This window comes from Dipodomys merriami, unplaced genomic scaffold (assembly GCF_024711535.1).
Source record: "Dipodomys merriami isolate MVZ:Mamm:240054 unplaced genomic scaffold, mDipMer1.0.p SCAF_7, whole genome shotgun sequence".
Classification (NCBI taxonomy): Eukaryota; Metazoa; Chordata; class Mammalia; order Rodentia; family Heteromyidae; genus Dipodomys; species Dipodomys merriami.
In genome coordinates this window covers 22,969,216-22,991,753 of record NW_027206290.1, presented here as the reverse complement: position 1 = coordinate 22,991,753, position 22,538 = coordinate 22,969,216, and the positions used below count along the sequence as shown (strand labels likewise).

At 39.6% G+C, this 22,538-nt stretch overlaps 1 protein-coding gene across 3 annotated transcripts in view; it reads left to right on the top strand.

The window, feature by feature from the left end:
• Positions 1-197: 197 nt before the first annotated feature.
• The window catches only part of Dpyd (dihydropyrimidine dehydrogenase), a 709,900-nt gene continuing 687,559 nt past the window's right edge, over positions 198-22,538 (top strand). For all 3 annotated transcript variants that reach the window (XM_070007768.1, XM_070007767.1, XM_070007769.1), the window contains exon 1: positions 198-375. In XM_070007768.1, the coding sequence (XP_069863869.1) occupies positions 337-375 (39 nt within the window). In that variant the 5' untranslated portion in view covers positions 198-336. The remainder of the gene's footprint in view (positions 376-22,538) is intronic.

Below are 22,538 nucleotides of genomic sequence, written 5' to 3'. Positions count from 1 at the left end.
AGCAAAGGCCAGAGCCGCGTGCCAGGCCTCCCTCCCCGCCCCCTTCCCTCCCTCCTTCCATTGTCCCTGCAGCCCAGAGGAAAACAAGCTCCGAGCTGGGGTAGAGGAGGTGTGGCCGCGGGGTGGGCGGGGCCTCTGGGGAGGGAAAAACAGCGCGCCTGGCCCCGCCCACAGGGGCGTGTCCCCGCCGAGACCCCGCCCCGCGCCCGGGGTCCTGGGCTTCCCGCTGTCTTTGCGCTCCAGCTCGCTGAGCTGTCACTCGGCTTGTTCCTGGCTGGAGCACCCGGGACTTCGCAGGACGCATCCGAGCGGACCCCCACCACCACCGGGACGGCCATGGCCCCGGTGCTGAGCAAGGACACGCCGGACATCGAGGTACCCACCGCGCTGGCTCGCCGGGCACGGGAGGACTCCCCCAATCCCGGCCCAGCTCTCCCCCACCTCTCCACCCCCCCCCCAACCTCCCCCGGGGCCGCTGCGTCCGGCCTGGGAAGAGGGGGAGACGGAGAGGAAACTTTCCCTGGGCGGGGACTGCAGGGGTGCCCCGTGCGTGGGGACTGCTGACTTTGGATCGGGTGTTAGGGGAGCGCGTCTTGTCCTGGCCCCCGGAGTGGCAGTGACCCCCCCGCCATCCCCGCACCCAGAACATCCGGAGTGGTAGGGGACCGGAGCGCACCCATTCTACCCGGTCCTCCCCCCCATCTCTTCCCCTAGGTGGGGTTTTTTTTTTTCAGGGACACCTGTGCGTTGCCCCCACGTGAGATTGATGCATCTGGTGATCTGCACAGGTGAGGGGAAGAAAAGGCCGCCGGGGTGCCAGCCTGCAGGCTTTCCTTAGCCATGTTTATGAAATCATTTAACCCCCCCAGGGCGAGGGGGGGGAGTAGAAAACAAAGTAGGAACGACCTAAAAAGTGCTGTACCCTCGGGCAGACAGACATCCACCAAGCCTTTTCTCGCTGAGGTCTCCCTTTTTACCTTAATGAGGACCAGGAGTATAGCACAGGCCCAGCAGAGATCCAAGTTAAGGCAAACTGCTTGTTTGGGTTGGTTCTGTTTTGTCTGAGTGTTTTCTTCGCGTCTCTGGCTGCAATAGAATCCTCCTCCCTTTCTCTTTTTCTCTCCTTTCTCCTCCTTCCCCTCTCCTTCCTTAAGGGAAAGTTGAAAAACCACCTGTTTGCAGAATAGCTGTTTTTACTACAGCTTGCATGTGCGTTGATGGAAGAAACTTTGTATTCTTTTGGAGGGAAGCTGGCTCTGTTTTCTCCATGCTTTGCTTTGAAAAAAATCAATTTTAGGAACAAGTTTCAAAGCCTATCAGGTGGATATCTCTAATTCAGTTTACTTCTGATTTCTCTTCTAGATACATACTGCCTCTGGATATTGATCTATATGATTGAGTTGATGAAATATTCATGTGTGTTCATGGTTTTTAAAAAAGTGCCATATTTGATTTAAACCACAGCCCTTTTAGATTCTGGTGACTGATTTAATTAACCATATTCTTCTTTGTAAACCAAGTCAAATAGAAAAGTTCGGGCATCAGACCGTATTGATATTAGAAATCTGAGTGTCCAAGAATGGGCATTTGGCTGCTTCAGAATGTTACCAGCTTAGTCGATTTCTTTCTCTGTTCCTCTCTTGCAACTGTCTTTGAAATCAGTTCTTTAAGGAAAAGATTCCAGTTCAGTCTTGGTTCCTGTTCAACTTTATATAGCTTTAGCCAAACACATTTAAGAAATCCAAGTCTTTCTACTGCACTCAGCTTCATCTAACCTTACTGTATGTGGCCGGTTTTCCTGATAATGACCTGTAATTTAGAACGGTGATATTGAGACCTCTGCAGCTTTCATGTTGAGCATAAGATGTGACTTTAATCATTCACATCTTTCATCACACATGATTCCTCACTTTTCCTTCAATGTAGTACCTATGAGTCACCAGCTAAAACACCATGAAAGAGCATGAAATTCATCATTAAAGTATAATGCAGTGAGGAAAAATACATTAAGCCTAGGGGAACACACTCGAGCATAGATGTCTCAGTTAATCCTATTGATTTACCAAAGTTCATTTTTGTGCTCAGACTGAATTACAAAGGCTCAGTTTTCTATCAGATTCGAATGCTTTCCCTGAATCCACTTATTAAAACCACTATAGAGAGATTGATCCAATTATGATCACTGTGTGAGCCTCAATACGTGGAAGAGCAAGTAAATCTTTTCCAACATTATTGGTCTGAAGCAAATAATAAATGTGATAAGGGCATGTTGCTAAAGTGCTTGGTGCATATAAACAAAACAGAAGTCATTGGTAGTGACCACTGCCATAGTGATTTAACTTTTCTTAGGAAATCTCAGATTTCACAAACAGCCAAGAAATAACTTTGTTCCTGGGGCACAAAAGTTATTGTGATAGACAAAATGGCCTGTGGGCTCAGTCTTAATTTCTAGTCTCAGTCTAATATCCTATCACAGACAGTGTAAATATGTAGAGGTAGAATATTTTCAAACATTATTGGTCTGAAGCAAATAATAAATGTGATAAGGGCATGTTGCTAAAGTGCTTGGTGCATATAAACAAAACAGAAGTCATTGGTAGTGACCACTGCCATAGTGATTTAACTTTTCTTAGGAAATCTCAGATTTCACAAACAGCCAAGAAATAACTTTGTTCCTGGGGCACAAAAGTTATTGTGATAGACAAAATGGCCTGTGGGCTCAGTCTTAATTTCTAGTCTCAGTCTAATATCCTATCACAGACAGTGTAAATATGTAGAGGTAGAATATGCTTGCACTGGAAGTCAGGCACAGACAAGATGCAGTATTTGTGTTTGTTCTATTTGTTGTAATCATAGCAATTGCATAAATCAGCTCTTCTTTTTCTCATGCATTCTTGTGGTTCAGAGCATGGCCTTTGGATCTAGCTGCCTGTCATGGTTTAGCTTTGTTCTTTATGAAAAGTTAGTTTGGTAAGTGGAATACTTTCCTTAAGCTACTGTTGCATTATCTGTTAACTAAAGAAACTAGCAATAGAATAATAAGTAGATGTCACAAGTTGACAGCTTATGGCCAGGAAAAAAAGTACAATCATGTTAAAGAATAAACAAAAATGAAGGAAATTGAATCTCAGGCAAATCACCACCAACACAATCAATTAGTAGTCTGAAGTTTATTAACACTAGCTATATAGTTTTGAAAGGGATTTTACTTTGTGGGACTTTTTTTTTGCCCCATCGAATCCAAAGTTTATAAAAGGTGAAGGGTGATTTTTGAATACCAGCTCTCCTGGGAAGGTTTCAGAGAAGGTCAGTATTGGACATTGGATATTTCCCCTGACCTCAGCAACAACCACACAGTCCTTTTTCATTGTGATTGGATTGCCAGCCGATATGATGTCAATATCTGCACCTTGAAAAGCAAGAATGATTTTCAAGAGTCGGCTTTTGCTCGATATCTTCCCCTCTCCTGATGAGTATCATTGAGACTAGACTATGAGAATATATGCGGCACATTCATTTGCAACAACCTCTTGGGTATTTGGGAGCTGCTGGCACTTTTGGTATTTACAGCCAAGCCTATGTTGCTGGCCTCTCCTGTGCTGCTTGCCTCCAGTTACAAGGCAAAGCCTATTGACGGAGCTACTACAGAGTTACAAAACAGTATTTTAAAAAACTTTCAGGGCTGGGAAGGTGGTTCAGTGGTTGAGTGCTTGCCTTGAATGCATGAAGCCATGGGTTCGATTCCTCAGCACCACATAAGCACAAAAAGCTGGAAGTAGTGCTGTGGCTCTCTCTTTCTCTCCTTCCTTCCCTCCCTCCCTCTCCCTCTCCCTCTCTCTCTCTCTCACAGATTTATGCTCCCTACAAAAGGGATGCTGGTCCAAAGTCCATAGAATCAACTGGAAGTCATAAAGAAAAATGTCTCTTGAATTATGTCTGTGACTTCTATTCATTTGAAAAGGCAATTGACAAGTTCCTATATTTATTATTAGTTAAGCAAATGAGATAAATGTTGAAAAAAATCGAGGCACAGAGAAATGATGAGAAAAATGAGTTTTCAGCATATTTTGGGAAAAGAAAAAGGAAATTCATAAGTTATAAATTGGTAGGGATAACTAAAACAATATTTCAAAACACCCTTTATAATTTTGCTCCAGGGGATAGAGGAGGGTCCAAAAAAAGAATGAGTTCTACTTTTAGAGACTATTGGGGTATTTATTTACATATATATATATATTTATACTTAGTATATAAGCAATAATCATGTGGTCTCTTCTTTTATATTGGTTGGGCACTCTAGACATTGTAGAAATGAAATCTGGATTTATTAAAGCTTTTAAAGTTTTTTTTTCTGTTTTCTAAAGTTACGAGTTTTAATTGTTGAACATATACTCATTCCTCTAACTTTAAGCTGTTTGGGGCCATGCTTAGTTTTACTTCAATGTTTCTTTTTTGTAAGGTGTTTACCTGTACTGTGGTTTGTGTGTGTGTGTGTGTGTGTGTGTGTGTGTGTGTGTGTGTGTGTGTGTTTGTATCACTAATTATCTTGGTAGCCCTTTGCCCTTTGTATTATAAAGCACTGGACATTTCTATAGTTAAATGTGTTTCATTATAGCTTATTTTTGTCATTATATGCATGTGCTGGTAGCACTGGGACTTGAACTTAGGACCTGGGAACTATCCCTTATTTTTTTCCCCTCAAGGTTGGTGCTCTACCACCTTGCCACATACGGCTTTTTACTCATTAGTTGGACAGAAAGAGTCTTAAAGACTACTGTCTGGGCTGGTATCTAACTACAATTCTCAGCTCTCAGTCTCCTGAGTAGCTAGGATTATAGGCACAAACGACCAGCTTGCAGTGTCATTACAGTTTCTTAAGAATTCTATCTCTTGCACATGATTCCAGAGGATTAGGTGTAGTCGTTTAATTAAAAACTATGAGATTAATGAGTAATGATGAATCTGTCACTAGGGAGATTTTTAGATTGGGTCTGTTTACTCTTAATGATAGCAGATAATGTTGACTGATTGCCTAATTGTAAAATGTACTAGAATTCAATAGTCTCCTTTCTTAAATTCTAGAAGAAAATTCTACATCTCCAAAGTGAATTGTAATAATAAGGAATTAATAAAAATACGAAGAAGATCTAGAGTCAGATGATGGATATAGTTGTATGATCTCTCAGCCATTATATCTTTACTTGAGTTTAAGATGTTACCAAGCTTTTTTAAAAAATTGTTATTATAAAGGTAATGTACAGAAGGGTTACCATTTCTTAAGTCAGGTAATGAGTACATTTCTTTTGGGATGGTATCACCTCTTCCTTCTTTCTCTCCCAGTTTTTCCTTCCCATTCCTACCCACACATTTTCAACATAGTGCCTAGCGAGTACTACTGCTGCATTTGTTTAACCTTTGTCCTTCCATTTCTGTGTTACCAAGTTCTTTAAGACAGCACAAGGGCTGGGCATCTGTAGCTCATGCCTGAAATCCTACCTACCCCAAGAGGTTGAGATCTAATGATCATGGTTCAAAGCCCGCCTAGGCAGTAAGGCCTTCCTGAGACTCTTATCTCAAATTTACCACTCAAAAACCATACATGGTTTGTATGATTCAAAGTGGTAGAGCACTAGCCTTGAGCACAAAGAGGCTTGAAAAGCAAGATGGCACAGTTTTATTGTTTTGCCTCTTAGCTACATGGACATTTTGACTTTAAAATTGTAAAGCAATTGTTGACTCTAGATTTATTATGAGGATGTCGATTTTCAGATGTGACATGTTTACCTTCTGGATGTCATTTGCTCTTAATCCTCTGCTTGGAGACAAAAGTGGCTTTGGGGCCTCACATGTCAATGATGTGGGGGCTCCTAGCCATCTCAGAGGCGGTTATATTGCAGAGAATACTCTTAATAGATTATGTCTTTCCTATGGCTTATAATTATTACTGCTTTCATTGCTCTTAAATTGTTATGCTAGTTGATGTAAAATGGCTGCATTTAACTCAACCTAAAACATTTTTTTTAGATGGTTAGACATATTGAAGTGTTTATTAGTGTTTGGGACTAAGCAATTTATTTTGTATTTTGCAAAATCAAGCTTTTTCATGATTAATATCTTTATTTCATGATTAATATCTTTCACCAAGATTGCATTCAAGTAAGCCTGAGTTCAAATCCTATCTCTATTATTTGTTTATTTGTGTAATTGAGGTCAACCTTTCCCCTCAAACTGTCATTTCTTTCTCTGCAAAGTGTATTGAATCTAATTTACTTTTCTTGTAATAGATATGAGGACTAATGCATAATCTTTCATACATAAAATAACATGATTAAATATGATACATGCTTGATGCATAAAATGTTTAAATACAGCATATGATCCAGATAGTATATCCAACCTTAAATATATACTTTAAGAATATGTTCTGTGTGTTGTATAAATAGAAATTGGATAGAATTGGTTAGACTCCGAGAATACTAAAGCCTACCAAGATGATCTCAAGTTTGCAAGGGAGGGAAGAATTAATGTAATTAAAAGACTAATGGGAGAATTCATTGTAGATTCATAAATGTTGCATGCATGCATTATGAAAAATTTACTGAATTTCACTTTTCAACATTACAGATGAGGAAGTTCTGTAACGGAGGTCAAATTAAAAATTTTCATTTTCTTAAACACACACAGTGCTAGGGTTTGAACTGAGGGCCTCACATTTGCTAGCAGGCGCTCTACCACTTGAGCCATACCCTAGCTCTTTCCTTTTCAGTTATTTTTTTTCAGGAACAGTTTTACTTATTCCCTTGTCCCCTCTCCCTACTTTGGAGTAATTCTGCATAGAGATTTCTCTACTTAGAACTTCTGAGTCTCTTCTGGTTTGAAGAATGTGAAGCCTTTCCATCCAGCTTTTTGTTGATAAGGTAGCTTGTTAGCTTTTTTTTTGCCAGAACAATAATCCCTCTAAGCTCTACCTCCCAAGTAACTGGGATTAAAGTTCTAAACCACTATACCTTGTCCAAAATATATTTTTAAAACCTGTTGTATTAACCAGCTTTCTGGAGGCTTGAATAAATACAAAAGAAGTAGGTGGCATGGGATTTGTCCAGAGAACTATGTACACTCATTAAATAGCCAATTGAGATTTAAATCTAGAGCTCACCCCAATTTGGGGGTGAATTTTGAGACTAGATCAGGGCTGATGCGTGGATATAAATGATTATTTTTGGTACCATTATAGAAAATTTGAAGGGATTTGTTATTATTCTTTTCTGAAAAATGCCTACAGAAATAAAACAAAGATACCTTTTTTTCTACTAATTATAGGGCTCTTGTTTTTCTCTCTAAGAAAACACAAGCTCCAAGGAAAAGTTGTTTATGATCTTTTAGTTTCTATGAGCATACCATGTTCGTTTATGAGTAACTTTCAGCTCCTCGCAGAGAATGGAACCCAGTCTGCACCAGAAGGTAAATAAAGGGTGCCCCTTCTAAAACATCACTCAGATGTAAAACTTTTGATGCGAGTTCGAAAGTGATGTGATGTCTTTGCAAATTTTAGCTTGGTTGTAGACTCCTGTTGTTGCTCTCTTCTACCTCTGTGGTAATAATTAAAGAGACAATCTGCATGCCACCTCCCAGGTGCCTGGAAATTGATATTATGAGTGCTTATGAATGTCCCCTTGAGACACTCTTGACTGGGCCACTTTGAAGAAAAATCTCTTCATCAATAATTAAGTCCCGAGGGCCACGTCTCAGGGGACCCACACAAAATTACATGTCAACCCCGGCCTGATTTATACAGATGGAGATCTTGGATGAAGCCTTAACTGCATCTCCCTCCCGCATGCTTTATTTCTCATCCCACTCTGCTGGTCTGCCCTAGTCACCAGTCCCCACTTCTCCTTCTCTTGAAAAAACTTCTTCCCCTGCTCATTCTGCCTACATAGAATGAGCTTTTCTAAGTATGCCCTTGTGAAATTCTTTGAGTGAGAGTAAATGGACTATTGTATCATGTTAAGATTTTAAACCTGTTAGCAGGTCTAATGACAACAGCATGTGAAAGTCTGCAGCAGAACAGTGGAAGAATGAACATTTGCTATTTGTTAATTAAAACAAATATCTCAAGAGAGGGGGTAGCATGGGATCACTCCCCAAGTTTGATGCTTTGCTTTGCTCTCTGACCTTGTCAAAATCAGCCATTGAAAAGAGTTTGTGGAGGTTCCAGTGGCTTTCCTATAGATCAACCTTTCATTTGTTTTTGGCTTTGCTTTTGTCGATCATGGGGCCTGAACTCTGGGCCTGGGCTCTGCCCCTCAGCTCTTCAGCTAGTGCTCTAACACTTGAGCCATGGCACCCACTTCTGGCTTTTTCTGATTATGTGGTGCTGAGGAATCGAACCCAGGGCCTTATGCCTGCAAGGTGAGCACTCCACCACTGAGCCACCTTCCCAGCCCAGGATTTTAAAGATGGTTTGTAATAAAATATGGCAGTGGTGAAATTGTTTGGAAAAAGGCCAGTTTCCTATCTGTGAAATGTTGACATGTGCTCCTGTTACCACTATTCCATTTGCCTTCCAGGCAAGATTTAGTTTGTCATTTATACCAGATAGAGGAGTTTAATAAACTTCACATACTTCCTACTAAGATCGTTGGAGTCCTTTGTGAAGATGTTTCGGAATAATCAATTAATGTGTTGTGTTACCTGGATGCTCTTAAGTATATAAGTATTTGATTTGTGTGTGTGTGTGTGTGTGTGTGTGTGTGTGTGTGTGTGTGTGTCTGTCTGTCTGTCTGTCTGTCTGTCTGTCTGTCTGTGTCTTGGGGCTTGAACTCAGGGCCCGGGCACTGTTCCTGAGCTTCATTTTGCTTAAGACTAGAGCTCTACCACTTGAGCTATAACTCTATTTCCAGCTTTTTTTTTTTTTTTTTTTTTTTTCTGTAGTTTAGTGGGAATAAGAGTCTCATGGACTTTCCTGCCTGGGCTGGCTTTGAACCACCATCCTCAGATCTCAGCCTCTTATGTAGCTAGGATTGCAGATGTGAGCCACTGGTATCCAACCTTGTATTTGGTTTCAGCAACAACAACTTTCTTCCTGAATTCTTTTTAAAAAAATATGGAATAAAAACACAATCTTTTTTTCTTTTTTTTGCACTAAACTTTAATTTTGTCTGAGTATACCAGGAAATTTCAGTCCTACTAAGATGGTTGGAGTTCTTTGTGAAGATGTTTCAGAATAATCAATTTACATTTTGTGTTACTTGGATGCTATTTTTAACTAAAGATTCAAACCAGATTCAAAGGAGGAGATGGAACTCTGGCTGCTGTTTGATAATCAACACTGAAAACCAGGACACAAACAGTGGGAGTTCCAGCCCCACTGGGGAATTCATTAGTTCTTTCATTCTTGTTCCAAAATGACCTGAAAGTTTTGGAAGTCTTCGTCCAGATATTCTTCCATTTCATATATTGAAGGAGAGGGGGGTTAAAATAAAAATCGAAATCCTCTATAATTTAAAGAAGAAAAAGCTTGCAGTTTTTCCATTGGTTCCCTAGAGATAAACTGTGTCAAAAATGTTCATCTTGGTGCATCAAGTTGAACTTTTTTTTTCCATTTCCTGATTTAATTCTTTTTTTTTCTTTTTTTTTTTGTGGGGGAGGGGGGAGGGGTTCCAGTCATGGGCCTAAACTTTGGGCCTGGGTGCTGTCCCTCAGCTCTTCAGCTCAAGACTAGTGCTCTACCACTTGAGCCACAGTGCCACTTCTGGCTTTTTTTTTTTTCTGCTTATGTGGTGTTGAGGAATCGAACCCAGGGCCTCATGCATGCAGGGCAAGCCCTCTACCACTGAGCCACCTTCCCAGCCCCCTGGTTTAATTCTTAAATTACTTTTATGATCATTACAGAAGATTTAAAAGATGCAGAAAGGAAAATGATAACCTCCCCCCCACACACACAAATACGTAATCCTAGCAGTCCTACTAGCCCAGAAATAATGATTTTGTGCTTCATTTACTATGTGTGAGGTACTTTTTCCTAACTAATTTTAGACATAGGGAATTCTTTATTTGCCTTCTTGTTTCAATTGGAAATACCTCCTTGTGAAACAAGTAGCAGCTTAAGATTGCGTGCAGAGGAGACGGGAAACATTTTTCCAATTTTCCTCTTATCAGAAACTCCCTTTGTTTTTTGTAGTCAATTACTAAGTATAATGCATCAACACATTTCTTCTTTGAGAATTATGTTGGAGCATGATGGCTCATGCCTGTAATCCTAGCTACTCAGGAGGCTAGATGAGTGCAGTTTGAAGCTAGCCCTTCTAGAAAAGTGCCTGAGACTGACATCTCCAATTAACCAGCAAAATACTGGTGGACTGGAGGGTGAGCTAGCCATGAGCAAGAAAGTGAAGCCAGAGTGCCAGTTCCAGGATAGCCTTCTCCCTCCAAAAAAAATTATATCGAAAATATATCTGAGAAGGTTACTTCGGTGAGATGGTATTTCAGTTCTGCACAGTTCACCTTTGTGCTTCAACAGAATTGTTTTTAGATACGTGCTTTTAAGGTGACCAGCATCCCAGATACAGAGACAGGAAGCAGGAAGTGAACCCATTTGTGGACCTATTCCTGATTGTTGAGGTTTTAGACCACTTGAGCTTATTATCTTATTATTTTTGTCAGTCGTGGGGCTTGAACTCTGAGCTTGGGCACTGTCCCTGTGCTCTTCAGCTCAAGGCTAGTGCTCTACCACTTGAGCCTCAGCACCACTTCTGGTTTTCTGGTGGTTAATTGAGGAGTCTCACAGACTTTCCTTCCCTGGGTTGGCTTTGAACCTCCATCCTCAGATCTTAGCCTCCTGAATAGCTAGGATTACAGGAATGAGTCACCTGTGCCTGGCTCAGTTTGTTATCTTGAATGGAAAACATCTCAAAAGTTCAGGTTATTGTCTTAAGGGCAATATGTTATGACCTAAAACCTTTTTCTGTTACCACCCTGCCCAACAAGAACCACTCACTCTGGAAGAATTTATTCCAAAAGTATTATTTTACATGAGTTTGTGGCTCATGTTTGTGATCCTAGCAATTCAAATGGTAGAGATTTGCACATCATAATCCCATGCCACCCCAGGCAGGAGAGTCCATGAGATTTATTTCTAATTAACTGGCAAAATGGTGAAAGAGGAGGTGAGGCTCAAATGGTAGACCACGGGTCTTAAGTGAGAAGCCAAGGCACAGAATCCAGGTGCTAAGTTCAAGCCTCAGTCCCAGTAGAAAAAAAACAAAACACAAAAGAAAACCATAGGCTGCTTTTACCTTGGAAAGTGTGATTGTTATGGTTGTGTGCATTTGTGTACATAAAAACACATGTGTGCGTAATCTTCATTTTCTTTCTGTAGAAGAAAGAAAACAATAATAATTAGGTAGAAGAATGTACCTCAAATGGAACATTTTTTGAATCAATGTATTTTTTTTTCCTCAGAGAAAAGTAATAAATCATTCTTCTTCCTTGGATTACACATCCAACTTAAATAGTCCTGGGTTTACATAACATTTTAAAGTTACATTTACTTCCAGTCTCATCTCTGAAACATTAGCCTGCTTAACCCTCTGTCTGTTTGGAAAGAGGAGAACCTATTTGCAGAGGAAAATTCTTCTATGGTTCATGTAAATCACTGTCTATTATCTCTGCAATGCTATTCCTAAGGATAACAAGCTGAATCTTAAACTATTTTTTTCCCTTCCATACATTGTATGGGAGGTTCATTTTGGTGTTTCCATATATGTATGCAGTAGACTTGAAAGAAGTTTACCTCCTCTAGTATACTTCTACTTCTTCCATCTTTTTCAAATAGCATTTACTGAGTTTCATTGGTGCCTATGTATGTGTCAACACACATATATACACACACATGTATTTGGTGAAGCAATGTGATAGATTATTAGGCTTTTGAACAGCTTCTGTAATGATTGGAATGAGTTCATATTCCCACCAACAGTGTATGACAGTTCCTTTTTCTATGAACAATTATCAGAATTTATTGTATATTTTCTGGAAAATTGTCATTTTGATTAGAAAGAAATAGAATCTTAGTTTTGGTTTACATTTCATTTCTGTTTGAACATTTCTCCCTGTAGTTATTAGCTATTTGTATTTATTTTTCTTACAACTGTGTGTTCAATTTGTTGGTTTATTAGTTGGGTTTCTGTCCTTTTCTTGTTTAAATTTTTGGGGTATGTTGAGTGTTCTGGCTATTAATAAATAAAATAGCTGTCCAAGATTTTCTTCCCATTTGATGGACTGACTCTTGATTCCAGTCTTTATTTCTTTTAATGTGCAGAAACTTTAAAATTTGATGCAGTTGTATTTATTTTTGCTGTTATTTCTCAGGCTATTGGCATCTTATCCAGGAAATAATAACTTGTTTGTATATCCTTCAGAGTTACCTAGCAGTTACAAAGTTTTTGGATCTTTATTCCATTTGGAGGTGACTTTTGTATAGGATGTGATTTTAGAGCAAGGTGCGGGTCTCATTTCAGTCCTAGACAGCAGCTAACAAACTTTCCTAGCACCATTGTATGCTTTTGCTCTTGTGTGATAGATTAGATGGCCGTGGTTGCATTTTTAAAATTTCTGGGTATTTTGTTCTTTTCCATTTGTTTTCATGTTTGTTTTGGTGCCAGTACTATGTACCTTTTGTTGCTATGCCTCTGTTGTATTATTTGCGGTCCATATTGGGCTACCTTCAAGTTTGCTCTTTTTGTTTAGGATTGCTTTTTGTTATTTATGGTCTTTTGTGCTTCTAGGTGAATTATAGCAGTAACTTTTCTATTTCTGCATAGATGAATGGGATTTTCATGGGCATTGAATTGAATCTGTATGTTGCTTTTAGTAGGATGACCATTTCCAGGGTTTTCTTCCTGCTAATTCATGAACATGGGACTCTTTCCATTTTGGGGTGTCTTTGATTTCTTTGTCCAAAATTGTATAGTTTTTGTTGCAGAGGTCTTTCACTACCTTGGTTAGGTGTATAACTAGGTTTATTCGTTGTTTGTTGTTGTTTTGAGACTGTTGTTAATGGAATTATTTTCCTGATCATTTTCTCAGCCTGTTCGTTGTTAATATATAAAACAGCTACTGGTATTTGTATGTTGATTGTTATTCTTTTTATTTTTGTCAGTTGTGGGTGCTGAACTCAGGCCTTGAGTGTTGTCCCTGAGCTTTTTCACTAAAGGCTAGCACTCTACCATTTTGAGCCACAGTACCACTTCTGGTTTTGTGGTGGTTAATGGGAGATAAGTGGCTCACAGACTTTTCTACTCCAGCTGGCTTCGAACTATGATCCTCAGATCTCAGCCTCCTGAGTAGCTAGAATTACAGAAATGAGCCACCAGTGCCCCATAATTATTTATTCTTCTATGTTGCCAAAAGTAATGATCAAATTGAGGAGTTTTGGGGTAGGATCTTTATAGTCTTTTAAGTATAGAATTGTGTTGTCTGTGAATAGTGATAATTTGAATTTTTTCTTTCCTGATTGGATTCCTTTTCTTTCTCTTGCCTTCTTGCTGTGACTAGAAATTCTAGTATTGCCTTGAATAAGAGTATGGAGAATGAATACTGTTTTCTCACTCCTGAGATTAGAGGGAATAATTTTATTCCACCCTCCCACCCCCCATTTAGTAGGAGGTTTTCATGGATTTGTCACAGCCTTTTTAATGTTGAGGCAAATTCCCTCTATTCCTGATTTCTTCAGAGCTTTATTATAAACAGATGCTGAAGTTTGCAGTAGAGTGTTTATAACACTTTGTGGAGAAGGATCATTTTAATGCAGTTTCTCCCTACTGATGAGGGACAGCTTAGTAGCCAGTTTTACTTCCATGCTCTGGGCACCCAGGCCCAAGCACCAATCCAATGGAGGAAAACTCACTGCAGTCTCTTGTATTCCCTTCTGGATGGGTTGTAACATGACGGTCTATGGTGGAGATGGTGCAGAGTCAGTTGTTTACTTCTGTGATGCTTTTACATGAGAACTTTGCCTTCACAATGTACTGAAAACTACCATTGGTCACCCACAAATTTTTAGTCTGTGGGCCTACCAAGGCCCTAGTTGGTTTGCAAGGGACACTCTTGGTATCCCTGGGGGACAGGTTGTTTCCCCCATGTGCCTGACAGTGAGGGATGGTAGGGGAGCAAATAGTGCACTCAGTTCTGCAGGATGGGTGGGTGGAGAACAGAAAGACTCAGGAGTTCTGTCAGCAAGTCTCTGTTCTTTCAGACCTTGCCCAGCTGGGGACTCACCTTGTGGGGCAAGCAGAGACTACAGTGCATCTGGTAAGTCCTAAGTCCTACTACTTAGAGCTCCTAGCTCCACAAGACAGCAGGCCCCAGCATCTATCATCTATCTGTCTCCCAAACTTGGAGCCTGGCTGCCAGCTCTGGGTGTGCTGATTTTACAGAGTACTGGGCTGGCTTTGTGTCTGGTTGTTAGCCAGGGAGGGTGGGGTTACCAATTCTTGGACCATTCGCTGTTTCGGTTCTAGTAGTTTCAGTTTGCCCCAGGTCTAAGACCCTCCCTAACCTCTGTTGATTCTCTCTGGGTTCTAAGTTGCTGTTTCGCAGCTAAAACCCCGGGGTGAGACTCAGTCTCTAACTCAGCTTCAGGCCACAGGCCAGCAGCTAACGTAAACAATTCCCACCCCTACGCAGCTAAGCACTTCTCAGAGGTAACGGCAGGGCCGTGTTTTCTAATTTGGCCTAAAACAAGAATGCATCTCTTCCCCACCCCCACCCCCTCCAGGCAGGGCGGGACTGCTGGTCTCTTCGTTCCTTCCCTCCCCCCCCCCCCCCCACTTCTAGATATTTCAGCTCATGAGAGTCCAAACCATTCCCTCTCTATTTCTTCTACCCCTAGTGTCTGTCTTCTGCCTGAAAACTGTGTACCCGTACTTCCCGATCAAAGATTGATGATCAATTCCCAACCCTCTAAATGGTGGCTCAATCTCAAAGCTGGCCTAGCTTGGAGCAGCTAATGTAAATGGACCATTCTGTAATCTGAGCTACCTGCTTTGTTTTCTGAAATGGCCCTCAGGCCCGAAGCTGCTCTAACCGGGTGGGGCCAGGGCAGGGCTGACCATCTTTGAGTCTTCTCTCTCCCCCAAGGTCCCTTCCTACAGCTCTCTAGGTAGTGGGGAGTGAAAGGTGATTGTGCCAGATGTTGACCTGTCATATCAATGAGGTCAGACGCCAGCTGAAGGTATTGGCAGGGATTTCAGAAGTTGTAGATTTATGCCAGAGCCTGGTAAGCACTTCTGTTTGGAGGAGACCACTGGCATTACCTTGTGGTAGAGAATTCCCCTTCTCCATCTGCAGACTGCTGGAGCTAGACCTACATACTATTTCCTAATTTCTCTGCCACCTTTCCTTTTTGTCCCCTTTCAGCTGTCCTGTTCCTCTCTGCTGGTGCTTCAGTGCCCTTCCTTAAATTCACGCTTTCTTGTTTTCCCCTTTGTTACTTGATATTCTCCTCATTCAGAGTCTGAGGCAGAAAACTTCTACCCTACCTTCTTACCCTCTTTTAGATATTCAGACTACTCTTTGTACCTGTATAAGATCCCCTGACTATGGTAGGAGCCTGGAATGGTAACTATTAATAGTAGACATGACTACTTTCAGGACCTGAATGGTTTTCAGATTGTACAGATGGTGTAACCAATGTATCTGGCAGCCAGGAGTATATGGGTATAAATAAAATGGTACCCTTTGCTGTACAGTGTTAATATTTTTTTAAATAATTAGGTGAAAAACTCCCATCAGTTTGGTTGAATTTGTTATTGTTTGATTATTGAGAATTTGAACATTCCCCCCCCCCCACGTTCTTCAATAGATTGGATTTTTCTTGAAATCAATTGTTCTAATAGAATTTTCATGGGAGAGTAAAATATAAAAATGCTAGCATAAAGAGATGAAAATAAGTGACTTAGATGCAGTTTTAAAGAAAATTAGATATTAATGAACCATAAAATCACAACAAAATTAGTGCTATTTTGGAAACATATATTGCATCCAAACTAATCTCAGATTTAGTCAGGAATAAGGACAGACTAGTTGACTTGATCCATTATAATATTAATTGATAGTAAATAATGGCTCATTATTTATCCTAATCATGATGAAAAGGCTGTGTAGACTAGCAGAGAATAGTCCAGGCTCTGGAATTAGCACTACCATTTTGTAGTTCTGAGCTTGGTGAGTACCACAGCTGTTAAAAGTTTAAAAAGAAAATGGCCAGCTGGGTACAGGTGGCCCACAACTTTAATCCTAGCCATTTAGGAGGCTGAGATCTGGAGGATCAAAGTTCAAAACCAAACTCAGGCAGAGAAATCCTTGAGCTGCACATCTCCGATGATTCACTAGCAGAAATCCAAGCTGGAGGTATGACTCAAATGGCAGAGCACCAACCATGAGCCAGAAAGCTGAACATGACGCCCTGAGTTCGAGCTAAAAGCTAAAAAGTTAATAACTAAAATCAAAATGTCTCCTATAGGCTCTTGGGCTGAAGGCATGGTCCCAGGCTGGTGGTTCTATTTTAGGAGGCCATGGTAACTTCCAGCGTGGGCTATTTGAAAGAATCAGGTCACTGTGGGTGCTGGCCTTTTCCTGTCTGTCCTTTGCCTCCTGGCTGCCATGAGGTGACATGGCTGCCTTGTCCTTTGTCTATGATGTTTCTCCCTTGAAACAGGCCTAAAAGAAGTTTAGCCTGCTGAGAACAGACTAAAAGTCTCTGAGACCCTTAGCCCAGTTTCCTTCTTGAAGCTGATTTTGTTAGGTGTCACAGGTGGTTGGAAAACTGACACATACCCTTTGTATGTTTCAGTTGCTTCGTATGTGAAGGGGAATATTCAAAAGCACCGTGTTATTGAAAATACGGTGCCGGCACATGACAAGTATGCACTTACGCTTAGATATTAAAATACTAATATTCCTCTCATTGATTGTTTGAACTCCAGTGCCCTATTGATCTTTTTTTTTTCCTTTTTTTTTTTTTTTGCCAATCTGATTTTTGCCAATCTGGGATGTGAAGAAATCCATTCTTCCTTATCCTTTTGCTCATTCAAAAATATGTGTTAATTCGTAGGAAAGGAAATTGCACCGGAGTTGAGACATGGTAGGACGTAAGAACATCTTTTAAATTTTTGTTATTTCAGAGAGTATTGTGAACTTTGGAAAAGATCAAGCAGGATAATGGGACAGGGAATGACTTGCAGGCCTCCCTTCCTTTTCTGTGTCAGAAAAGACTCCCATTGAGAATTGCCCATTTGATGCGAACACTGAAAGCCTATGAGGTGCCTTGTCAAGGACCGGTGGAGTTTGGAGCCTTTTGGATTTTGGAGCATTGAATTAGGGATTCTCACTTGAACTCTATGAACCAATCTAAAATCCTCCAGACCCTGAAATCTGCAACGCTTCTCATGAGGGAAATCTGACATGTTTGTCTTAGACTATCAACAAAGTATGGCAAACTTTCCTTCAGTTTTATGGTAAGTGTTTGCTGTGTCTTAGCTACATTGTGGGTTTTAGCTGGAATGATCAAGAGAGGCAAATTAGCAGAAGATGATAAGTCAGGACAGAACATGACGAGGGCTTGGAGGTGACAATGCAGATTTATGGCTTTGGGGATTGAAGTGTGCATGTTATAAATGCACACTCACTGCATGTTATAAATGCACACTCACAAACCTTAGTGGTTTAGTTTTTCACAGTTATTTTGATTATGTTTAGTAAATGATAATAAAGAAATTCCACAGCTGACTGCCGGTGGTTTATACTTGCAATCCTGATCTTGTAACCAAGATCTGAGGATCTTGGTTAGAAGCTAGCATAGGCAAGGAAGTGCATGAGGCTCATCTGCAGTTAACCACAAAAGACAAGACAAAACAAAATGAAACAGAAAAAAAAACCCACCAAAAACCCCCCAGAAGTAGAGCTGTGGTTCGAGTAGTAGAGTGCTAGCCTTGAGCAAAAAAGCACAGAACAGTGCCCAGGCCCTGAACTCAAGCCTCTGGACCAGCACATATGCACACATGCACACTCCCACACACGCATGCATACACACAAACATACGCACATGCAATTCTATAATTTTTCTTACCATCTGTCTCATTGTTTGCTTCAATATCCAGTAGTTTAGGGGCCAGAAAATGAGGGAGGTCTTTTTTTCCAGGGACAGATGGATGAGGGCTGTTCTGGCTGACATAGATCAGGTGTTAAGACAAGGGCAGGTACAGAGCTGGCTGAGTTAGAGTCTGGAGAGGTGAGGTACATTAATTTTTCTATGTGTGTGCCCTCTTTAACATGTTTCCAGTTTTAGGAAGATGTCTCCATTTCAGAAATGGTAACACTAAGGACATAGAAAGGTTAAATGGCTTGATTGAAGTCAGTCGTGAACTGGAAACGAAAACCCATGAATATGAGCTCCATTTTATGTTGCTGTTTATTCAGACATTAAAATACATGATATGAAAATTAGGAATCAGAGAAATATCTAAGTGAGGAGTCCTTCAAGAGTGATCTCATTTTTCCTAACTGGATGCATTCACAGAATCACTCAACAGTCTGCTTAATATTCCGTTGTTCAAGGAGTCCTTCACGTGTGTAAATGAAGCAAGTCTGAATGGCTTTTACTACAGACCAGATGGCAGCAGTAAGAGGATTGAGGAGATACCATCCATCACTTCCCAATATGGTGTCAGCTGAGTACTCTGCCCTTTGCTGGGCTACTTTGACCTCTCACAGGGTAGAATCTTTAGTTGTTGGAAAGATGAGGAAAAAGAAATGGGCAAAATAGACTGTAAGATTGGAAATGGGTATTGAATTCTGTATGTCTTTCTTTCACATTTATATACATTTTAAAATATGTTATAAAACTTTGATTCACTGGTGACCTCCGAAGGAAGGGCATTTTTTTTCTTCTTCTACATAATGTTATAACAATAATGATGTCACTGCCAAGACAACCAGTTCATATTTGAGGAGTAAAAATAAAATGTAATTACAAGGGTGTAATCGAAGGTTAATTTATATTAGCCTAACCCTTGCCCCTTTTGCGTCTTCCGTTCTGTACAATTTTGAATTAATTATGTGATGATAGCAAATACAGAGAGGTGCACATTGGTTAATTATAATTTCTGCTACAGTGTTCAAGGCAGAGAAGTCTGTCTTGTTCTGTGTTACTCAAAATGAAATGAATCCAGAACCTGTGTAATTATTGACTTTGTCAACCCTTAAATACTATCCTCCTATTACAACTGAGAGCTTAAAAATAAATTTAATTTGAGTTTGATAAATTTTAATCCTTGGAGTCAGTTTTCTTGGAGAATTTGGATCACATTTCCTATGTAAACTCATGCTGGTATTAATGGAAAGCAGTGTCTTTGAATATCCATGCCAACCACTTTGGATTAAGAAAAGCTTCCAGTCTGAACTGTAGGGGAGTAATAATAATCCTTAAGAGAAAAGAATAGGATAGAATCTGGAATAGACCTCTGTTATTAAAGACAGATTAACAAGATAAATATAGAAAAGTTTATTAACATTCCTGCCTGTCTGTCTCTCTCTGTCTCTCTCTCTGTCTCTCTCTGTCTCTCTCTGTCTCACACACACACACACACACACACACACACACACACACACACACACACACACACACACACACACACACACACACACACACACACACACACACACACACACACACACCACCCCCCCCCCCCCAGAAATGAGTAGTTCTGAGTTGACATTGCATTCCAGCTTAAGTAACATCTTCCACAAAGTATACTAAATATGTTAAAAAGTGATAAAACAAAAGGATAAAAATGTTGGGTCCCTACAGGTGGCATCTTAGAGGGAAGATGAATCAATGGCAGTGAAAGTCTGCATTAATTCCTCTGGTACAATGATCACTGGGCTGATGATGGTCTAAAGGTGTTGGTGTCTTCAGTGGTTTTGTTCTCCCGGGTAGAGAGGAAGGCAGGACACCTATTAGTTTTGTTTTTTGTTTTTGTTTTTTCCTTGTAAAGGAGCACTTCTAAGGAGAAACAACATCCTTTTCTATTCTTCCAGTGACTTGCTGATCAAGAACCAGTTGGGAATTGGGTAGTGTTTTCTGACTGGTACAAGGTCAGTGCATCCTGCACTACCAATGTCAAGTACCCAGAATGTGGAGTGATGAGATGTCATCCGTGTTCTCATTGGCTCTCACTGGAGCTGATTTCTCACCCCTCCTCAATCCTCACAGTTCCCTTTGTAGAAGCAACAACACATTTAGCTGTTTCTCTTTTTAATTCATCTGCTGGTAGCATTCAAATTTCTATTCATCTGTCAAATTTTTGGACATTTTTAATTTTGTATTTGGCCATTTGCCTAGCAGTCTTGGAGAAGCACAGAGTTTTGTGTCTTTTTTTTTTTTTTTTTTTTTTTTGGTAAAGTCTGCCTGAAGTTTAAGATTTTAAAACACTAGATATTTGGATTTCTGGTTTTCTATGTGTAGTTTAAATTTAAGTGAACAAATTATGGGCTTGAAAGTTAATTGAGATGGATTGTAAGGTTTCCAAGGAATGATTGTAAAAGATCATGTTGATACTAACATTTTGCTTTAATCAGTATATTTCAAGTAATTAAGGACAATTCCCTAGCTTTATCTATGTTAGATATTGCATTGTTACACCAATTTTTTTTCTCATTTCAAATTCTGGTTATTGAAGAAGCTCTGCTTTGAAATTCATAAGCAGAAGTGATCTATAAGTTGTGAGAAATAGGGTATGTGTTTTTAAAAGTTATCAATTGCTTCATCCAGCTTTATAACTTACATTTTAGCAGTTATGTGTCATGTAAAAATAAAATTTACTTTTTTCCAATAAAAATATATGTTCAATATTGAAACGCTAAGGTACTAGAAATCTGAGGCATTCTACTTTGTGATATTGTTAAAGATTTAAATACAGACTTTTTGTAGTCCTTTCTGTTGTTCTTTTACTTCATGAATGAATTAGCTACCCTTCATGTCCTCACATCGAAACATGTATACATAGTATGAACTGTGCTTCAATTCTGTCCATAGTTAATTGACAGACTTGTTGATATCCATCACTGAACTTCTTCTGTTAGGTCACAGTTTATGCTGCCCTAGTTACCTTAATTATAACCAAATATCAATCGTCCTTTGAGGAAATATGTTTGTGTAAGCTTAAGTGTCAGAAAAATATGAACCTATTTAGTTATGGGAAGTGCCTTTTTACTTTTTATTTATTAATTTTTATTATGTTTGGGTGGTGTACAAAGGAGTTACTATTTATGAATACAGTTTATCTTGATCAATGTCAACCCTTTCAATAGTCTCACCCATTCCTCCCCTACCCACCCCTTTCTTCACACTTCTTAATTTTATTGGCTATATGTTGCTTGTGTTCTTGACTACATTCTTTCCCTCTTCTCCTCTTCACTATTTTTCTTCTTGACCCCACCACCTTTCAAGTACTTGCTTCCTGACGTTCTTTTTGCTGAAGTTTGATTTTGCCTTTCTAAGGAATTACACTATTTAAAATCTCCCTTGAATCTATTGTATTTCAGTTAATATATTGGTATATACTTGCATATCATCTAAAGTATTACAAGTTTGTAAGCTAAATCCAGCTTTCATATTTAAGGTTAATCATGGATCCTTTGTTTCTCTGGGACTGACTTACTTAACATAATTTTTCCAAATATTTCCAGTTCTTTAAAAATGTATAATATTCTTTCTAATGGATAAATTTTATTGTGTGTGTATATGTATATATATGTCACATTTTCTGGATCCATTTGTTTATTGAGGGGCATCTGGGCTGATTCCATATGTTGGCTATAGTGAATAGTGCTGTGATAAACATTGTTGTGCTGGTGGCTTTACTGTTGGAAGTGCTTTTGTTAAACATATGGAAGTTATTGCAGTGATTAGATTGTTTCCTAGTGGCAGACCCCACTGAAAAGTCTTAAAAGGTAATTGATGTTATTCAGTATGCTCTTTTTACAAAATATTCCATGAATAAAATAATAACTGTATGTCAATAAATGTTAATAACATCATGAAGCTACTACTAATTACCCAACAGCATAGATTACATTGACGTTTACTTTGAACTGACAAAATGAAGTTGAAAGATTAAAACACTTTGTGTGTGAAAGGTGATGATGATAGTTTACTCATCTCTGTCACGAGGAGTATTTTAATAATAATGGCAAAACTTGTAATGTGCAGGGAATTGTTTAAAGCACAGGGATCATATAATCCTTCTTTAAGAAATAAAAGGCATGTAGTTTTACCTAATATATTTGAAACACTGGGCTCCTGACCTATTATATGTCCCACTGTTAATTATATTATTAATATATCTCCTTATTCCTCTTCTATGTGTTTGTACACATACATGTGTGCCTGTGTGTACGTGTGTGTGTATGAATATGAATGAATGAATGAGTACTGGGGCTTGAACTCATGCTTCATATTCCAGCTCAGCTTTTTC